The sequence below is a fragment of the Crocodylus siamensis genome, chromosome 3, assembly GCF_052110815.1.
Source record: "Crocodylus siamensis isolate JL-2025a chromosome 3, ASM5211081v1, whole genome shotgun sequence".
Taxonomy (NCBI): domain Eukaryota; kingdom Metazoa; phylum Chordata; order Crocodylia; family Crocodylidae; genus Crocodylus; species Crocodylus siamensis.
The window spans coordinates 45,425,078-45,443,321 of NC_143397.1; the positions used below are offsets into that span (position 1 = coordinate 45,425,078).

At 41.1% G+C, this 18,244-nt stretch overlaps 1 protein-coding gene across 1 annotated transcript in view; it reads left to right on the forward strand.

The window, feature by feature from the left end:
* ADGRV1 (adhesion G protein-coupled receptor V1) overlaps positions 1 to 18,244 on the forward strand; it is a 479,769-nt gene that overhangs the window by 94,714 nt on the left and 366,811 nt on the right. The window contains exons 21-27 of the mRNA XM_090037635.1: positions 6,172 to 6,545; positions 8,088 to 8,264; positions 10,258 to 10,438; positions 11,051 to 11,253; positions 12,146 to 12,275; positions 15,433 to 15,513; positions 16,921 to 17,060. Of these exons, the coding sequence (XP_089893761.1) occupies positions 6,172 to 6,545; positions 8,088 to 8,264; positions 10,258 to 10,438; positions 11,051 to 11,253; positions 12,146 to 12,275; positions 15,433 to 15,513; positions 16,921 to 17,060 (1,286 nt within the window). The remainder of the gene's footprint in view (positions 1 to 6,171; positions 6,546 to 8,087; positions 8,265 to 10,257; positions 10,439 to 11,050; positions 11,254 to 12,145; positions 12,276 to 15,432; positions 15,514 to 16,920; positions 17,061 to 18,244) is intronic.

The following is an 18,244-nucleotide window of genomic DNA, read 5'->3' on the forward strand; positions in this document are numbered from 1 at the left end:
GAATCACTGCGCTAATCAAACACTTCAGTTGCACAGATTTGATGTTATCTTTTCGTAGATAGAAAAGCTTTTAGGTAAGATTTAAACTCAGAAAAGACCATATACAAAAATGAAAAGACTATCAAAATACATCTTTAAAATAGTATATATACTGGAATCATTCTTTTCTAGCTGCTTTTTCTGGCTGCTATACCCACCATGCCCCATTTTATCATCTTGGAAAAGAGAAAAAATGAGGACAAGGCCTCTGTGCCCATAATAAGGATATTTGCGTGATGCAGCTACAAGAATGCAGTTGCCCTCTTCCTTTCTATCTATGGTGGAGAGTTTTGACAGTTGCAAGAGAGGGGGGACTGGTACTTGAGGATCCTCCCATTGTAGCTCCAGCTGGTGATTTCATGTCTGAGTCAGCAACTGGTAGTTTCTCTCTGAAACATAGAACTGGAAGGGACCTGTAAGATCATCATGTCTGGTCCCCTGCCATGAGAAGGAAGTTACTGGGCTCAGATGAGCTGGACAAGGTACCTGTCCAGCTTCATCTTGAACAACTCCATTGAGGGTGACTGCACCACTTATGCTGGGAGTGTGTACCAGTTTCTGGTGACCCTTACAGAGAAATTTTTTTTTCTTATGTCTAGCCTGAATTTACTCTCTATTAGCTTATGCCCATTGGTCCTCATCCTCTCTTGAGGTGCCTTTCTGAAGAGTTGCTCCCTTAGATCTTGATACTCACCCTTGACGTACTTATACGTCAGCTATCAGGTCACCTCTCAGCTGTCTCTTGCTCAGACTGAACAGGCCCAGTCCTGGAGTCTCTCCCCATAGGGCTTATCCTCCATGCCCTTAACCAAGCTTGTCCATATTTTCCTTGAAGTGCGGTGCCCAGAAATGGACACAGTACTCCAGCTGAGGCCTCACCAATGCCAAATAGAGAGGGAGGAGCACCACCTTCCTGGATCTGTTTGGCCACACGTTGGCGGATGCGTGTCAGAGGTCTATTTGCCCTTCTGGCAACCTCATCACACCATTGGCTCATGTCCATCTTCAGGTCAGTTGTGACCCCCAGGTCTCATTAAGATGTGCGAGCCAGTGGACCGACATCCATTGTGTAGTTTTCAACCTTTTTTAGTCTAAGTATCCTTGGCAGCTGGATACTGAGCAGAGGGGTTGGGTAGCACATGGCCAGATGCTGAGCTCGAGGGGGTGGTGTGCAGCTGGACAAGGCGAGGCAGGGATGGAGCACTGTTGCCTCCCAGGAGCAGGGCTGGGGTGGGGTGGGAAAGCTCACTGGCCTGGGGTGAGGGCAGGAGTGCCCCTCTGTGGAGCAGGGAAGCTCACTGGGCTGGTGTGTAGTGGCAGGTACTGTGTGTGAGCTTCCCTACCCTGCAGAGGGGTGCATCTGCCTTTGCTCCTGGGAGGCAGTGACGCTGTGTCCTCACCTGCCTGTGTGTACACCCTAGGACTGGTCCACATACCCTCAGTTGACAACCCCGGTGTAGTTATGAAGGGGGTTCTTCCTACCCAGATGAAGGGCCTTGCACTTTTCCCTGTTAAACCTCATCTGATTCCGTTCCTCCCATGAATCCAGTCTGTCAAGGTCATCCTAGATCTTTACCTTATCCTCTAATATGCCCACATTTCCCCACAGCTTGGTAGCATCCATGCACTTAATCATTGAGCTTTCCACCCCCTCGTCCAGATAAGTATATCAAAGACCATAGGTCCAAGCACCAAACCCCTGGGGGACACCACTGGAGACAGTCCTCCAGGATGAAGCCATTGATTACAACAGTCTGGGAGCAGCCTCTAAGCCAGTTGTCCACCCACTTCACTGTAGACTAGTCCAGCTCAGTACCCTCCAGTTAGTTTGAGAGAAGTTCGTGGGAAATGGAATTAAAGGCTTTACTTAAGCCTAAGTAAATGATGTCAACCTTGTGTCCCTTGTCCAGATGGTTAGTAACCTGGTCATAGAAGGATACTAGGTTTGTCAGGCATGATCTACCCTTGACAAAACTGTGCTGGTTGCTTCTTAACACCCCATCAGTTACCAGCTTGTAATTGATGGCCTCCTTAACAATTTTTCAAGATTTTTATCTAGGACTGAAGTCAAGTTGACTGGTGTGTAGTTTGCAGGGTCATCGCTCTTTCATTTCTTAAAGATGGGGACCACATTGGCCCTCTTCCAGTCATCTGGGACCACTCCTGAGTTCCATGACTCTTCAAACAACTTGGCCAGTGGCAGGGCTATAAATTCAGCCAGTTCTTTTCAGGAGTCTGAGGTGTAGGTCGTCTGTCCCAGCAGACTTGAAAGTGTCCAAGTGTTGTAGGAGATCCCTCACTGTGTTGTAGGAGATCGCTCACTGTTCAGGACTGGTTTCATTTAATCTGTTGCCTTCCTCATGTTCCCTGAGCCTCTGGCCAGGCAAACAGCACCCATTTGACTTCAGGAATACTGATGTGAAGTATGTATTTAGGAATTCTGCCTTTTTGTGGGCGTTGACTGTGGGCTGCCCCTGAGCATTCAGTAGGGGTCTCACAGTGGGTTTTGTTTTTTTTGTTTTTTCTCTCTTGCTCCCTGTGTATCTGTAGAAGAACTCTTTGTTGTCTTTATGCTGGTTGCCAGCTTGATTTCCATGCCTGCCTTAGCTTTTTGTGTCTTGTGTCTGCAGGCCCTGGCGATACTGGTGTATTCCTCTCTGGTTGCTGACCCGTTCTTCCATTGTTTATCTGATTTTTCTTTCTTTTTCAATAGCTCTGTAATATCTCTGTTGAGCCAAGTGGGTCTCTTGGTTCCTTTCCCACTTCTTGTCTGCCTGGAGATGGCCTGTTTTTGAGCTGTGAGAATTGCCTCCTTAAAGAATCACCACCTAGACTCCCAAATCATTCAGTTGCTGGTTGCAGAGGGCCTTTCCAACTAGCTTCTTGAGTTTGCCAGAATCTGCCTTCCTGAAATCTAGGACTTCTGTTCTGCTGATTGATTTCCCAGTTTTATGGTGGATGGTGAACCTTATCAGGTCATGATCACTGTTGCCCACTGTACCACCAATCCTCAGGTCATTTATGATATCCTCCCCCTTGTTCAGCACTAAAACCAGAGTGGTTTTACCCCTAGTAGGCCCCTCCACAACCTGTGTCAGAAACAGATAGTATGTTGTTGCCAAGAAGTTGGCTGACCTGCTGGATGTGGCTGAGTGGTACTCCAAACAGATATCAGGGTAGTTGAAGTCGTCCATGACTATCATGTCTCTAGTGCAAACTGCCTCAATCAGGTCTCCAGAGAATGCCTGATTGTAGTCCTTTCCTTGGGAGGGAGGCCTGTAGTAGACTCCCACCATCAGGTCTATCTCTCCTGATTCTCCCTTGTATCCTGACCCAGAGGGTCTCAAGGGACCTTTTCCTGCTGTCAAGTGTGACCTGCAGGGAGGGGTACCACTCTTTCACATAGACGGCCACACGTCCTCCCTTCTTCCTGACCTGATCCTTCCTGTAAAGCCTATAGCCCTCAATATTCACTGCCTAATCATGTGTTTCATCCCACCAGGTCTCTGTCAACCCAATCAGATTTAATTCCTCATCAATCAGAAGGAATGCTGGTTCCTCTTGTTTATTTCTCATGCTTCTGGCATTCCCATAAAGACACCTGAGTTCCCCCCTAGTCACCTCAGGTTTTCTGTCACGCTGCCTTTGTCTCAAGATATTAGTATTTATGTGGATGTCCATTGCTTTAATGCTGTCCCGTGTGCCATTGTGTCTAGAGGATTCATGCACAGCAATGGAACCTTTTCCCTAGCCCCAGATGTGCCTAGTCTAAAGCCCTTCTCAACAAGTCCTTGACTCCCATAGTGAAGAGCTTCTTCCTGCTGCCTGTGAAATGAATACTGTCCCTTGCATGTAGACCACTGTAGTTAAACTGCAGACCAAGGTTGAGGTATCCAAAGCCCACATGGTTTCACCATCTCCTAAGCCTTCAGTTGACCTCCTTGATGCACTCCTCCCTCCGATGGCCACAGCCTCTGACCGGGAGGGTTGAGGAGAAAGACCAGTTGTGCTCCTAGGTCCTTGAGCTTCGTCACCTGTAATTACAGGTGAAGAGAGCTGCCTGTAATTTGTTGGTTAGGCTACCAGATACTCAGATGGCTGACTGGCTGATAAAGACATCAGCAGAAACCAGAGGTATGACCTGTGGCACTGAAATAGTATTCACTGTCCCCTGTCACACCTTGATACAGCTGTCTCAGGATGGGTCATGTGTAAAACAGTTTAAGGCAACCTGGACTGAAATGCAAGGATTTTTACCCTGATACAGAGTAATTAGCATGGACATGCTCTGTCATTGCACTGCAGCCAATATAAATCAGTCACAAAAAATGCAAACAAGTGAGAGAGCTGACCTAGACCACACACAGACATTTAGTTTTTCCTCAATTGCTGATTTCACAGGGGAAACCACAAGTGTAAAGACATTCAGGATTTTTCTCCCGAGCAAAAATAACCTAGGAACAACCAGGGTTTCTCCTGGGAGAATGAATGCTTGCAGACCATCTTCTTTTGAGAAAAGCCACTGCAGTCTTCCAGCAGCCCAAGCTGTTTTGTGTCCCTGTCTCACCTCCCCTTTTCCCTCTCCACCTGGGAACAGCGTGTTGCTAGATAGACTCTGCTGCTGCAGCTGAGTATGGAGGGAGACTGGCGGTTAGGGTCAGGCAATCAGGGCTGCCCTGTGCACTGTTGCATTCTGTGTCCAGGCAGACTGAGGGAGCTATCAGTGCATACTGGCTGCACAGTGTCAGCATGGCAAGCTCTCTGCTCTTCTAGGGACAGCATTTGAATGTCTGTTCAGGTGTCTCTTGGTAGGTTTTTCTCCTAGGAGAACAAAACTGGGAGAATTCTTTCAGATTACTTGAATATGTGTATAGATGCCTAAACACAGGCTTTGCAGATTTTAGTCATTGTGTAATCCTCCGTTGGTTCTGTACTATTGTGTGGTTATCCAGGATTTTAATTCTGCTCTGTTACTTTTCCCCCTTTTGCACTGAGCACTTGCTTATTTTTGCTAACTGCATAGCAGCTAACACTTATAACTTGACTTGCTTATCTTTAATAGTTTAGAACATCCAAATAGTTTAGTGGCCTCTTGACATCTGGCTTGTGGGTGGCGGGTGAAGGGAGGGAAGGAAACGGGGAATATATTACCCTGAGAGCAATACATTTCAACAGAAGCTTTTTATTTTACACGTGGAGGCTTTGTGTAGATAAAAACACTAATATTATTCATGGGATTTTAAAAACTAATAAGTCAGGTGAATGACCTTGAGGAGTAGGGTAATAGAAACAGGATGGAATTTAAGAGTACAAAGTGCAAGGGCTAATAACAATTTCTGTTATAAGATGGCAGCTCATCACTTGGAGACAAGTGAGAAAGACCTCATTGTCCTAGTCAATCATAGGATGACTATGAACCAGCAATGTGATGTGGCAGGGAAAAAGCAAATGCAATTCTAGAATGCATCAGAAGAATGATTTCCCGTACAGACAGGGAAATATTAATGCTGTTGTAAATGGCACAAGTGAAATTTCATTTGGGATACTGTGTACAATTCTGGTCACTCACATGTAAGAAAGATTAATTCAGCTCAAAGAAGTGGGAAGAGGGCCTGGTTGGGTGACTAGAGGAGTTGAAGAACCTGTCTTACCAGAAGACTAAAAGAGTTAAGGGTATGATTGTCTCTATATATATATATATATATCAGGCTGGTAGAGACAAGGGTGAGAGTACATATGTTTAAGCTAAAGGACAACGTTAGCACAGGAATAAGTGGGTATAAACTAGCCATGAATAAATTTAGTATGGAAAGTAGAGACAGTTTTCTAACTATCAGAGCAGTGAGGCTTTAGAACTTGCCAGAAGGGGTACTTGGAGCAACGCGTCTTAATGTTAAGATGGACTTTGAGCAGTTTCTGAAAGGGGCTTTATCATGTCGTGCCTGCAATTGCATTGTGAACAAGCAATGCCCTCCAGTATTTTGCTTCTAAGAGAAGATGGTTGTTGACATACCAGTTTCTTGTCTGGGGACTATAAAGGGTTAACCATTGACTTTAACAGGAACAGTTACTCATTTACACACTTTGGGGGGAAATGAATTAAATTATTGTCAATTTTTCTCTCTTGTCTAGGTCCTGGGATAGTGAGAGTTGGTGCAGGGATGAATGGTCGTAGCAGGTACACAGGTTTCATGCAGGACGTAAGGCTTTATGAGCGTAAATTAACACGACCAGAAATCTATGAACTTCATGCAACTCCTGCAAAGAGTGACATGCACCCCATCTCCGGGTATTTGGAATATCGACAGGGAGAGACCAATAAATCGTTTATTGTGTCTGCAAGAGATGACAAGGAGGAGGAAGGAGAAGAGTTATTTATACTTAAGCTTATCTCTGTGCGTGGGGGAGCTCGAATTTCGAAAGACAATACTACAGCAAGATTAAGAATACAAAAAAGTGATAATGCCAATGGTTTGTTTGGCTTCACAGGTGCATGTATTCCTGAGGTAAGCTGGCTCTCAAAAAATCATGGCTGAAAGTCTGGCCTCAGTGAAGTCAGTGACAAAGCTCCATTGCATTTCAGTGGAGCCAAGATTTCATGTAATTGGTTCTTGTGGCTGATTAAGCAAAATTATCTGACTTCAATAATCCCTGTATTGTCTTTGGTAGTCCTGTATCCTTTTATGATCCTACTTGTATGGTTTTTAGTGGTGGTTTTTAAAATAGTTCATAACATATATTTGTTTTGAAAATTTGCACCTAAAAAGAGATGAGTACTACAAAATAAATTAGTACTGATATATTCTTCACTTGTTTCACATATCTGTGATTGATTAAATATTAGGGTAAAAGAGTTCCTGCCTCCCTTTCCCTCCTCCCGCAGTCCTCCAAACCTAAATTGGAGGGGAAGCATTTTAACGGTTACCCTTTTAAGTTCTTTATAGTATTTTCATGGTTTCAAAAGTTAGTAGTTTGTAGAGTACTAATGAGAAAGTAACACTAAATGGTTTTATAGTTGAGAACTTTCATGTCCTTTCTATTACATTATCCCTGTTTTGAAGCCTTTATGATATGTTTGGATGTATTGTTTTTGGTTTGAATGAAAGCAGTTTTTCAGAAGTGCCTGCCATATGCTATGAAAATAGACTCTTTCAGGTCCGATTGCGATACAGTCTGATACCACAGATCATCACCCAAGCATGGAGCAGAATTAAAAATGAATAGGAGATATTAATTGTTCAGCACTTACCTTACATCTCTTTCAGCAGGAAAACTAATGCTGATGTTGTAAATATACAACATTCTTTTAGCATGGGCTTATCTGCATTGTGTACATATCTGTCTAGTTGTGAACAAAGTTATTTTCAGTATATGCTTCAAACTGTCATACAAAGTTGCATATAATAGATGCTATACATCTTAAACCTTTTGAAAAATGCAGGTTCTAAGTAATATTATGTTCTATTATTCATTCTATTATTCAACTAGGTTTATTTCCTATAAAGAATATATTATAGCACACAGTACTTGCCCTTTACCTATCATCATCGAGAAAAAATATAAAGGAGGAAAATATAGTCTGTTTAGTTCATGTAGCATATTTAATTCTGGAGAAAGCCAGAATTGTTTTAGTGACTGAATTGCTAAAGGGAATGTAAAATATATTGTCATATCTAATTTTAAGGAAGTCAATGACAGCTCACCTATTCACCCCCAACTACAAGAGGGGTGAAGATCTGTGACCAGATCTTCCCATGCTCTAGTGATACTTGCCGAGTTGATATTTCTTCCGGTAATATTAGAAACCAGTGCAAATTAGAGCAGCACTTGGGTTGTTCTCAAAAGTATCGAGGCCAGTTTATCTTCCAGACAGTACCGTTTTCTAAGTCTCCTGAAAGATCTTAAAGTAACACGGCAACAATTTTCTATGATTCTCTGAATGTCTCTCTGAACACCTGATAATTTGGGGGGGAGCAATTCTTTTGCTTTTGTTGTATTCATTTCCTTGATACTTGTGCATTATTGTTAGCGTTCTTATTTGTTTACAGGCAGCCGAGGAGGGTTCTACTATATCCTGTGTTGTGGAACGTACAAGGGGAGCCCTGGACTATGTATACATAAGTTACGTTATCTCGCAGATCGATTCCACTGGCATTAATTACTCTGTTGCTGATTTTGCAAATGCCAGTGGCACTATCACATTCCTTCCTTGGCAAAGATCAGAGGTAAACCCTATCTTCTTTATTAAAGTTAGTCATCTTGTTCTTTGCAAGCCTCCTGGAATGTACCTTCTCAGTGTCCTTTTCTGGTTCTCATTCTGGAAGTATTTCCCTCAGACAGGTTGTTATGAGTTGTTGTTTTTTTGCCTCTGTTTTGACACCCTGTGGATTAGACCAGTGGTTCTGAATGTTTTTATATTTGAGGCACTCCTCATTATACTTTAGGCACCCCTGCATAACTTTTGTGAATTGAGAGGCACCCCATAAAAAAAAACCCCAAACTATTAATTACAGTGCTTATCTCTTTGGAAAGGGGCCAGGTAGCGAGAGTGGGGCAGTGGCGAGGTAGGGAAGAAACGGAGCCTGTATTTATCTGCTTATTGCCTCACACCTTGAAACGCCCTTTGAAGGATCTTGCTGCACCCTTGGGTGCCCTGGAACTCTGGTTGAGAATCACTGGGTTGGAAAGATGTAAGTATATATGCCTATTCCTGTACAGATGCATTCAAACCTATATATTATATATATGGAATATATCTCTACAAAAGAAGGTTAACTATGGATAGACTGGAACTGAACTATCAGCTTAAAACACCCATGAAACTGGGGCAGGCAAGGTTCTTTGGGTAGATGTGATATATTTTATTTGACCAGCTAAATAGTTGGAAAATTATTCTTTACAAGCTTTTGGACACAAAGACCCTTCTTCAGGCATAGGGAGAGTCTGCTGGTGTGTGTGAGCTCTTCTGGGTGGAATAGAAGTTTAAGCCAATATGCAAATGGAGTCTGTGAAAATGCAAATGCATGACAGGGAATGAAGGGATGATCCCTCTGATCTTCATATATATGTATGTGTATATATATGAACAGTGAGTAGAGCTGTGAAATTCCCAGAAATAGCAGACAATTAGCAGAAGAAGATAATCATCTGCTAGTTTTCTTTTCTTTTGAACACAGCAGAAAGAAGTTTCTGTGAATTTTTTGCTTTTCTTTTCACCAGAGCATGAAAGCAGAACACATCTCTATCTGCTGTTTTTAAAAATTGTGTGCATGTTTTCGTCCTCCAGATCTGAAGAGGAATGCTTTGCATACAAAAAACTAGTCTAATTTTATCCCAACTATACAGTTGCTCCCATAAAAGATATCACCCTCCAAAAAATCCTTGCCTTTCTGGTATCTATGCTGCCAAATCTCACATGTACTAAATATGATGTTTTTTTCTCATATATACATGAGACTCTGATCTACATACTTAGTGGAAGATGATCTGGATTCAGGACATCAACAAACCAGGGATCATATAATTATGAAACATGATGGACATGCACATCCATCTACTAATGATTTTGGTTTTTTTTTAATTTTCAAAGCCTGTAGAGCCAGTCTGCTTGACTGAAAAAGCTCTGAATGTAAACTAGAGCTAATATTTTCAAAGGTGCATAAGTGAGACTTAAGCTTCCAAGTGTCAAAGTCACTTTTGAAAATGAGTTTTAGGCTATGAAGCTGCTTGGACACTTCAGAAAATTGTACCCTGCATTATTTCTGTTAATAGTTGATAGTTCTTCTATAAAACTTTAGGCTAAAGCAGGGGTTGGCAGTGTTTTTGGGCAGTGTTCTAAAAATATCCACAACCTCGACTTATAAGATGTTGGTGTGCTGAGGCTGATGGCAGTGGAGCTGTGAGGGGCCTGATTCTCATTGTGACAGTGCAGTCCTGGCCCCTTCCCCACCATTTGCCCCGAGGTGCACCTGCCAAGCAAAATGTCTTTACATGCCATACTGGCACACATGGTGGGAGCTGCCTACCCCTGGGCTAAAGGTAAATTGCTACCTGAATCTTTTAAAAACCTGCATAGGAAATGGAACTATGTAACTAAGTACTGAGTGCATTTTGACTAAGTTCCTATAAAAATTTATGATGCAGGTTTGCTGTCTCTCGACCCTCACGCCCTCACCCCCTATGTCATAGCACTAATTTAATTTGTTCTTCCCTCTCTAGGTCTTAAACTTGTATGTAGTTGATGATGACGTTCCTGAGCTAAATGAATATTTCCGTGTGACACTAGTGTCTGCAATTTCCGGAGATGGAAAACTAGGTTCGACTCCAACCAGTGGAGCAAGCATAGATCCAGAAAAGGAAACTACGGATATCACCATCAAAGCCAGCGACCACCCTTATGGTAACAGTGGTGGAAATTTGCCTTTTTGTTTCAGAGAGTTTCCTTGACTCAGGTTCAGCAGATAAAGTTGTTCAGGCTTGTTGCTGAAGATGCAGCATCCTTTTGGCAAGGTTACCACTTAAGAGTCTTAATTTATTCAATATTTATTTATGGAAAACAATTATGTATACTTTAAATATTGAACCATTTCTTCCCTATGGAACCAGACAAAGGAACCATAGGCAACTAGAGATTCTCTTGTGGGCAAATCCTCAGCTAGCATAGGTGATTCCATGTACGCTCATGTAATGGTGGCTTGTTGAAGAGAACTTCTGACGAAACCACCCATTTCTGAATATGTATTTGTCAGTTCACTGTTTGCCCAATCCTGTGACACTGAGGACCATTCAGAATACAGCTGAATGTATTTTATTTCTATCAATACCCAGTGCTTGGTCAAGATTCAGCAGGATATATTGGGCATTATTATCAATTTGAGGTGATGGTACACAGCATTTCTCTGAAGATTTCATTGATGTTCAACTTCCATGTACAATATGTTAAATTAAACAACTTAAAATGAATTATAGATTATTTCTGATAGGTTTAAATACTGTTTTTTGTATCTGTTAGGGTTGTTACAGTTCTCTTTGGGGCCTCCTCCTAAGCCCAGTGATAAAATGATTTTGCCAGCATCAACTGTGCCCCGCATTACTGTTAAAGAAGAAATTGGACATGTCAAATTATTGGTAGTTCGTGCACAGGGCCTTCTTGGAACAGTTATGGTGGAATACAGAACGGTATCACTGACAGCATTCAGTCCAGAAGACTATCAGGTATATGTAGCAGAATTAAATGACTGATACTCTACCATTTTATTTATGGTAACACCTGCATCCCATCTCATTCCTTACGGCTAGAATAGTTTTTCTTTTGGCTTTTGAAATATTCAGGACTTTTCTAAACTGAGTCTTTCATAGGACTACTTTTGATCATGTGGCAAGCATGGTGAATGAGAGTGCCAAGTTGGAAAACATGCTCATGCAAGGACAGAAATGAATAGTGAGGTGTCATGAAATTAATAGAGCATGTCATATTACAAGATTTAGATGATGTTAGAAATTTGGGGAACCTTGCTTGTTTCATTTCTTATTTTTCTATGATCAGTGAGATGTCCATTTGACCAGGGTGGGTATTGGTTATTGTTGCAATTCCCAAAATTTGGAATTGCATAATTTCATCCAGGATTCATGTCACTCCTGCTGGCTCATGAATGAGTTATGCTTAAGCCATGGAATGAAGTAATTGCTGACAAATGATTGGGTTGGACCTTTAAACCTGAATATTTAAAGAGAACTTCCTTAGAATGTGCATACTTTTGTGCATAGACACACATAGTCATATACCAGCAAACCTAAATGCATACATGTGGTTTTACTTGCATAAGTCAAACTAGACACAGAAATGTGAGAACTTCAGTGAAAGTGCAGTTTTGTAAATTTGGAGGTTTGTCTTGTCCTGTGAAAGTACAAGAAAATGTTGAGCAATTTGAGATACAGTGGAAGATATAACCCTCCCTCCCGAACAAAAGACCCCAAAATACCAAATGGCAATTTAAATATTTCCATTAACAAAATAGAAAGCCCACTTCTGTTTTTTGCTACTTTGAGTTCATACTGATGCAACAGATAAATGTGAACAAAAGTGTAAGCACTTTTTATTTTTCAGGGAATTGCAGGCACCTTAGAATTTCAGCCAGGAGAAAGATACAAGTATATTACGGTTAACATCACAGATAACACAGTCCCTGAACTGGAAAAATCTTTTCAAGTTGAGCTGCTGAACCCAAAAGGAGGAGGTAAGTCTTTCATATTAATTTTTCACCAACATATGCATGACCTCTTTTTAGTCACTGGAGGGTTATAGATCTTAGGTCCTGTTAAGGAGATTAAGCTTCCATGGCTGGAATTTTGCCAAAAACAGAAACCTTATTTTAGTTTTTAAATAAAAATTGGAAAAACCTTCTGTTTGTTAATTATTACTGGAAATAGCCAGGCCCAGGGAAACTTGGACTGGTCGGGTGCTGTTAAGTAATGATATTCTTGAGAACTCTTCAACACAATATCTGCTTTTTATTTTCTTTTTGGATAGTTTCTTGATTGGTAATTATAATTAATATTAGAATAATAAAAGAACTATGTGTTAAGTTACCTGTAAATTCATCTTTGTCAACTCGGTTGTTTTTAAAATATGTTGACATTAAATAGCTAAAATCATGCCTGTTATCTTGTAAATGAAGTCAGAGGAATTACACAAGGGGCAAATTTGGTACCTATAGTTTTTCAAGCTGTGCATTGGAGCAGACTCAGTTAATTGAGTCTGCTGGAGCGTGGTAATTACTGCACTCCAGCAGACTCTAGCTTCTCATGTATCAGTGTTTCCATGCTTAAAAATGGCAATGGGCACTTCGACTAAATCCTATTAGCCCTACTGCTATTTTTAAGCAAATTTTTAAGTGCTGCTGCCTGCCGCCATTTTTAAGCGTAGGGACAATAACACACAAGATGCCCCCCTCCTCCTGAAGCAGGTATATAAATGTCCAATGGTAGTAGCAAAAGGCCACTTGAGCTTTGTGATAGACAGTTGGTAGACAGTTCCTTGATTACTTGAAGGATTCCAGAAGTTTGGGAAAACTTGCACTGGAGATGCTTGTCCAAATACATGGCAAGCTCTACTGCTTCTTCCAGCCAACACAGCCCACACCACCCAGAAAATATCTGTTTCTTTAGGACCTTGTTACACAGGAGTTTTGGGTGGCTCCTGGAGCTCTTACCCCTGGATTGTCTGCACATTAACACCTTGAAGTGGTTTAAAATGCTCATTATGCAGCTCAAAGTTACACCACTCCAAGGCAGGATTATCTCTGATCTGCACTATCATTAAAATGTGGCCACTCCTCAGAGATGTGTTGGCCAAACTGAAGTCTTCCAGAGTATCCCAGGTTCTCTCACATGTCTGCCTGTAGGGTAGGGATAGAAGCTTGTCCTGGCTCACTAGCCCTCAAATGGCAACTCACAGCTACAGCACCTAGTCCTGCCCCTGTTCACCAGGCCTGTAGTGGCAAGTCACAGCTGTGCAGGTGGGGGACAGTCAAAAGGTTTTTAGACTACAGGTGTGACTGCTCCAAACTCCAGGCCAGCCGTAGCACTGATCAACACTTGTATGGTGCACAGCATAAGGTGTAACAAATCCCTTGTATATCTTTGCCTGCTGGAAATGTTGTTTGTAGAATAGCTTCTAGAGTAAGTGGGCTGGAGGGAAAAAAAAAGAAAATGGTAACACTTGGCTGCAAAATCAAAAGCTGAAAATTGCAGTTAGAATAGAATAATTCAGAAACTCCATGGCAATACCTGATGAGACTTGTAGTTGATTGCCTTATGTCCTTATTCTTCTGTTTGAGCCATGCCTTCTGGTCAGATTGAATTGTTCAGGAGGCACCATGATCTTGCTGAGGTTCTTATTTTCAGACTCTTGAAGAATAGTCTACGTTCTCATCAAATAGCAGACACTTGTTGCAAACCCCATCCCCCAAAACAAAACATACTTGTTCAGTCAATTTTCCATCAAAAGCAGTTTTGACAGAAAACTTTCAACTAGCCCTGCTTCAGAGCTCTGATACGTAGACATCTTCGAGAGTATGCTCCTTTGTTGCTGCCTCCGATATCATGAGACATGCGTAAATCCAATGGCTTCTACTTCATAAAAACGTGAAGAATATCTTTCAGATATTCTTACCTTCCTCCATAGATTCTGCTTCATCGTTGTTCTGTACCTTGGTTTGTTCCTTTCATAACATGAGGTGCACATAGGCAAGCTTTTAGGGTGTAATACCAACTAGTCAGTCATGTATTCATTTTCTTCTGTTCGTTTTAATTTTTGATTCCTGATCCAAAGTATGGACTACACACAGTTAGTAGAACTCCTGGGCTGAAGTCCTGTTTTATGATCTCCTCTTCATGTGTTGGGGGAACTGGGCATGTGGTTAACCTCCCACAGAAACATTGGGGTTCCTGGCTAGATGGTCAGTCAGCATCAGACTGATCCCCGTGCTGGGGTCAGAAAGCGGTTTTACTTCAGAGTGGTACAGACTGTGAGGGCTTTTGCCTCCTTCTGTAGTAGGGGGCATGGCTCTCCTCCTTGGATCTCTTGAGTGAATTTTAACAACCTTTGTAGCAGCAGGACATTGGCTGCCGTTGTTCTCCTGCTTTACTTGTGCCAGTTTAGGGTGCTGTGTCTTGTGGTTGTCAGGGTAGACAGTGTAGGTTTACAGGCAACCCCTGCTTAACGCTGTTTTACTTAGTTCTATTTCACTATAACGCTCATTTTAAATTGGTAACTGATTTCACGTAGTGCTCAGAGAGTTTTGTTATAATGCTCGTGGTTACCATCTTGGGTCATTTAAAAACAATTGTGGTCACCATCTTGGGTCGTCAAATACTTTTGGCTTTGCTTAATGCTTGGATTTTCAGGAACCAATTAAGAGCGCTAAGTGGGTGTTGTCTGTACTAATAGGTTAGACAATGGATTTCAGTAGGCTGGGAGAGGGGTGATTCTGCTTCTGGTGGAGGTTTAGACTAGATGACCTCTGGAGGGCACGTCCAGTCCTACTTTTCTCTGATTTTTCACATTCTCCAACCCAGAACAAAATAAAATACTGAGCATTATTGCAACATTATCATCAAGCCCCTGATACATAATTGTCAATATTTGATTTCCCAGTTGTTTTGATGATAATGCTAAGCAAGTAAAATGTGTCCTATATGTCTTTTCTTACCCTTCTGCCCCCTCCACACACTTTAACTGGAGAATCAGTATTCTTCCAAGCCAAATGTTAAATATCTTGTTGGGACATTCCCATTTTTCCCTTTTGTCCAGAAATGTTTAAATACTTTCTGCCTTTTTGTGTTTATAAATGTATATATGTGTATTGTGTGTCTTTGTCTGTCATCTTGAAGTTGCTGAACTCTTTAGAAATGATGGCAGTGGTAGTGGTGATGGGGACATGGAGTTCTTCCTTCCAGCTGTCCATCAGCATGGTAAGAAGCTTGGCCTATCCTTTGCCTTTTAATTGATTATTGTAATTTCTCGTGTATAGGTAGCTATAACTAAACCAACCAGCACTGTGATTTCTTACCCCTAGTATAACTGACTCACCTAGATTTCTTACCATTGAATTATCTGAAAATATGCCTTTTGTATTTTGACTCGAGCAGGATTTCAGTAGCAATCACTAGTTCTTTTGTAGAAAACAGTAATTTTTATATAGTTAGGGTTGCAGCCTTAACCCTTTATTTGTTTCTCTCAAAATTTAGCTTTAGCTTGAAAGATTGGTTTTGAAAATAGCCACAATTTCCCTCAAAGCAGCATAGGAAAATACTTGTCATAAGTAATTAAAATTGCCATGATTTAATACATGACACTTATCTGACTGGTACTTTTGTTGGTCAAAAATAGCACGAGAGAGAGATGGTTGGTTTGGATGTTAGACTTTAAAAAAAAATCAAACTGAGAAACAATCCAAATAAACATTTATTTTTCATTCTGTTTGCATTTCTAAGATTGGATGGAAGCAGAAGGGTTAAAGTGCAACAAATAAGGGTGGTGTAACCTTAGAAAGCATCCAATCTGTGTAAAAAGTTGGCAGGCAGAAACCCTGTTCCGATGAGAATTTCAGCACAGTTCTGCAGTCCCAAGAAATTTAGATAAGTGTCTGAACTGAAATGAACTGCCCAATCCAAACCACTTTATTAATCACGGGTTATGAATTTTACCCTCACATCTAGGTGTGTTTGGGAAAGTGTGTATTTATGAGACTGTAGAAAGGAACAATACAAAACAGATTTGTAACTTATAAACTAATTATATCTAACTAAACTAATATATCTGACATATACACAAGTCAGATGTATTAGTTTAGTTGGATAGAATTAGTTTATACGTTATAAGTTAGTTTATATCTATAGATATAGATATATAGATCTCTACAGAGATCTCTATAGATATCTATATAGAGATCTCTATAGATATGTATAGCATAAGGTTTTACAAGCCAAAGCTTACCTTTACGGTGTATTCAGGAATGATTTTTTTTCATTCTAACTTTGGAACCTGTTTTTTAAGTGCCGAACTATTATGCTTGACCCTCAGGTGATATAAGCTGTAATGACAGCCCAAGCACTGGGATTTGTGGGGCTGCATTTCTTTCTCCACTCTTTGTCCCCAGTTCTGCTGTAAAACAGAGAAAACTCTGTGAACATAAATTACCTGAGTATAGAATTTACCTCTTGCTGGATCCTTGATGTTAAAAAAAAAAATACTAGTTATACCTTTGCACATCTATAATTGTTTTAACATAATGTAGTGAACTAAAAATAAGTGTTTCACTGCTATGACCTAAAGATGGAGAAAAAATAATTTAACTCTCTTGGAATGTGTACCTATAGCCAGCCTAGGAATAGCGTCCCACATCATTGTAACCATTGAAGCCTCTGATGATGCTCATGGTATGTTTGAGTTCAGCACTGAGTCACTTTTTGTCAATGGAACAGAACCTGAAGATGGAGAGAGCACAGCTGTGCTACAAGTGAGTAGATTTTGATTGTCCTCTGTTGCTACATGATCATCTTTGGTCACTGTCTCATTTAGACTTTCCAAGGGACTGAATTATAAGCTTATACATTTGTGACTGAAATCTACATAAACTACAGTTTTCAGTATACTCAGCTTACACATTGGGAAAAATACTCTTTAAATGAAATCACATCAAATCTATAGGTAATATATAATGTAGATAATTTCTAATGACCTTTAATCAAGCATTTTAAAATATCCACTTTACTTAAATTTTAGCTACTAATCTTTTTATTTAAAAAATAATGATATTACAGACTAACATATTTACTCCAATATAAGATGACCCTGCATACACCGTCACCTCTCCCCAGTAACTAGATTCTATATATGGCAAATTGATAATTTTGTTATAACTTTCCAGGTATAGAATCTTATTATTTGAGATTTAAACAGAATTTGTCCCTCTCCAATTGCTACAGCAGGGAGAATAAATTTTGGGGTCAGGTAGTCCTCTTTCCCTTCTCCTTAAGTTCTACCCTCTGCAGCCCCGTCTCCTTCTCCTTACTGTCAGACCCTGCTCTCCTAGGCAAGTTAGTAAAGGTACCCATACATTTACCTTTTGTTGTGTTAACTTTTTTGAAACTGCTGCAAGTTTTAGGACGGGTATCCTATAAACACATTTTTAAACAGCACTTCTTTACCTATTTACAGAGGGCACATGCAGATGAGTGCAGTTGCGCAGTATGTGGTGCTGATTCGCATTTGCAGTGCCGCATAGTGCACAGTCTGGTGTTTTCTGCACTGCAAGGGTGGAGAACCCGAGAGTGCACTTTGAGTTGTTTTTTCTTTTGCAGGTTTTTTTGATCCCTGGATATCCAGGGGTCAAAAAAAACTAAAGGGAGAAAAAAAACTGAGCAACACACATTTGGCTAGCATGCACTGTTGAAAAGCTCATTAAATATGTTGCCTATCACTGTTGAAGAGCTTTGCTGCCAGCCAGGCTCTGCGTGGCAGAATTGCTATGGCTGCAGTCCTGGGAGGCCCCAGGACTCCAGATAAGTCTACTGGGGCCCAACCTTCCCTACTCCATCTGAGAACTTGCCACATGGCATGGGCTTTCCCCAGGGACAGGAAGTGGCAGTGGAAGGCACACCACAGCTTCTGGTCCCTGGGGAATCAAATGTCCATGCACAT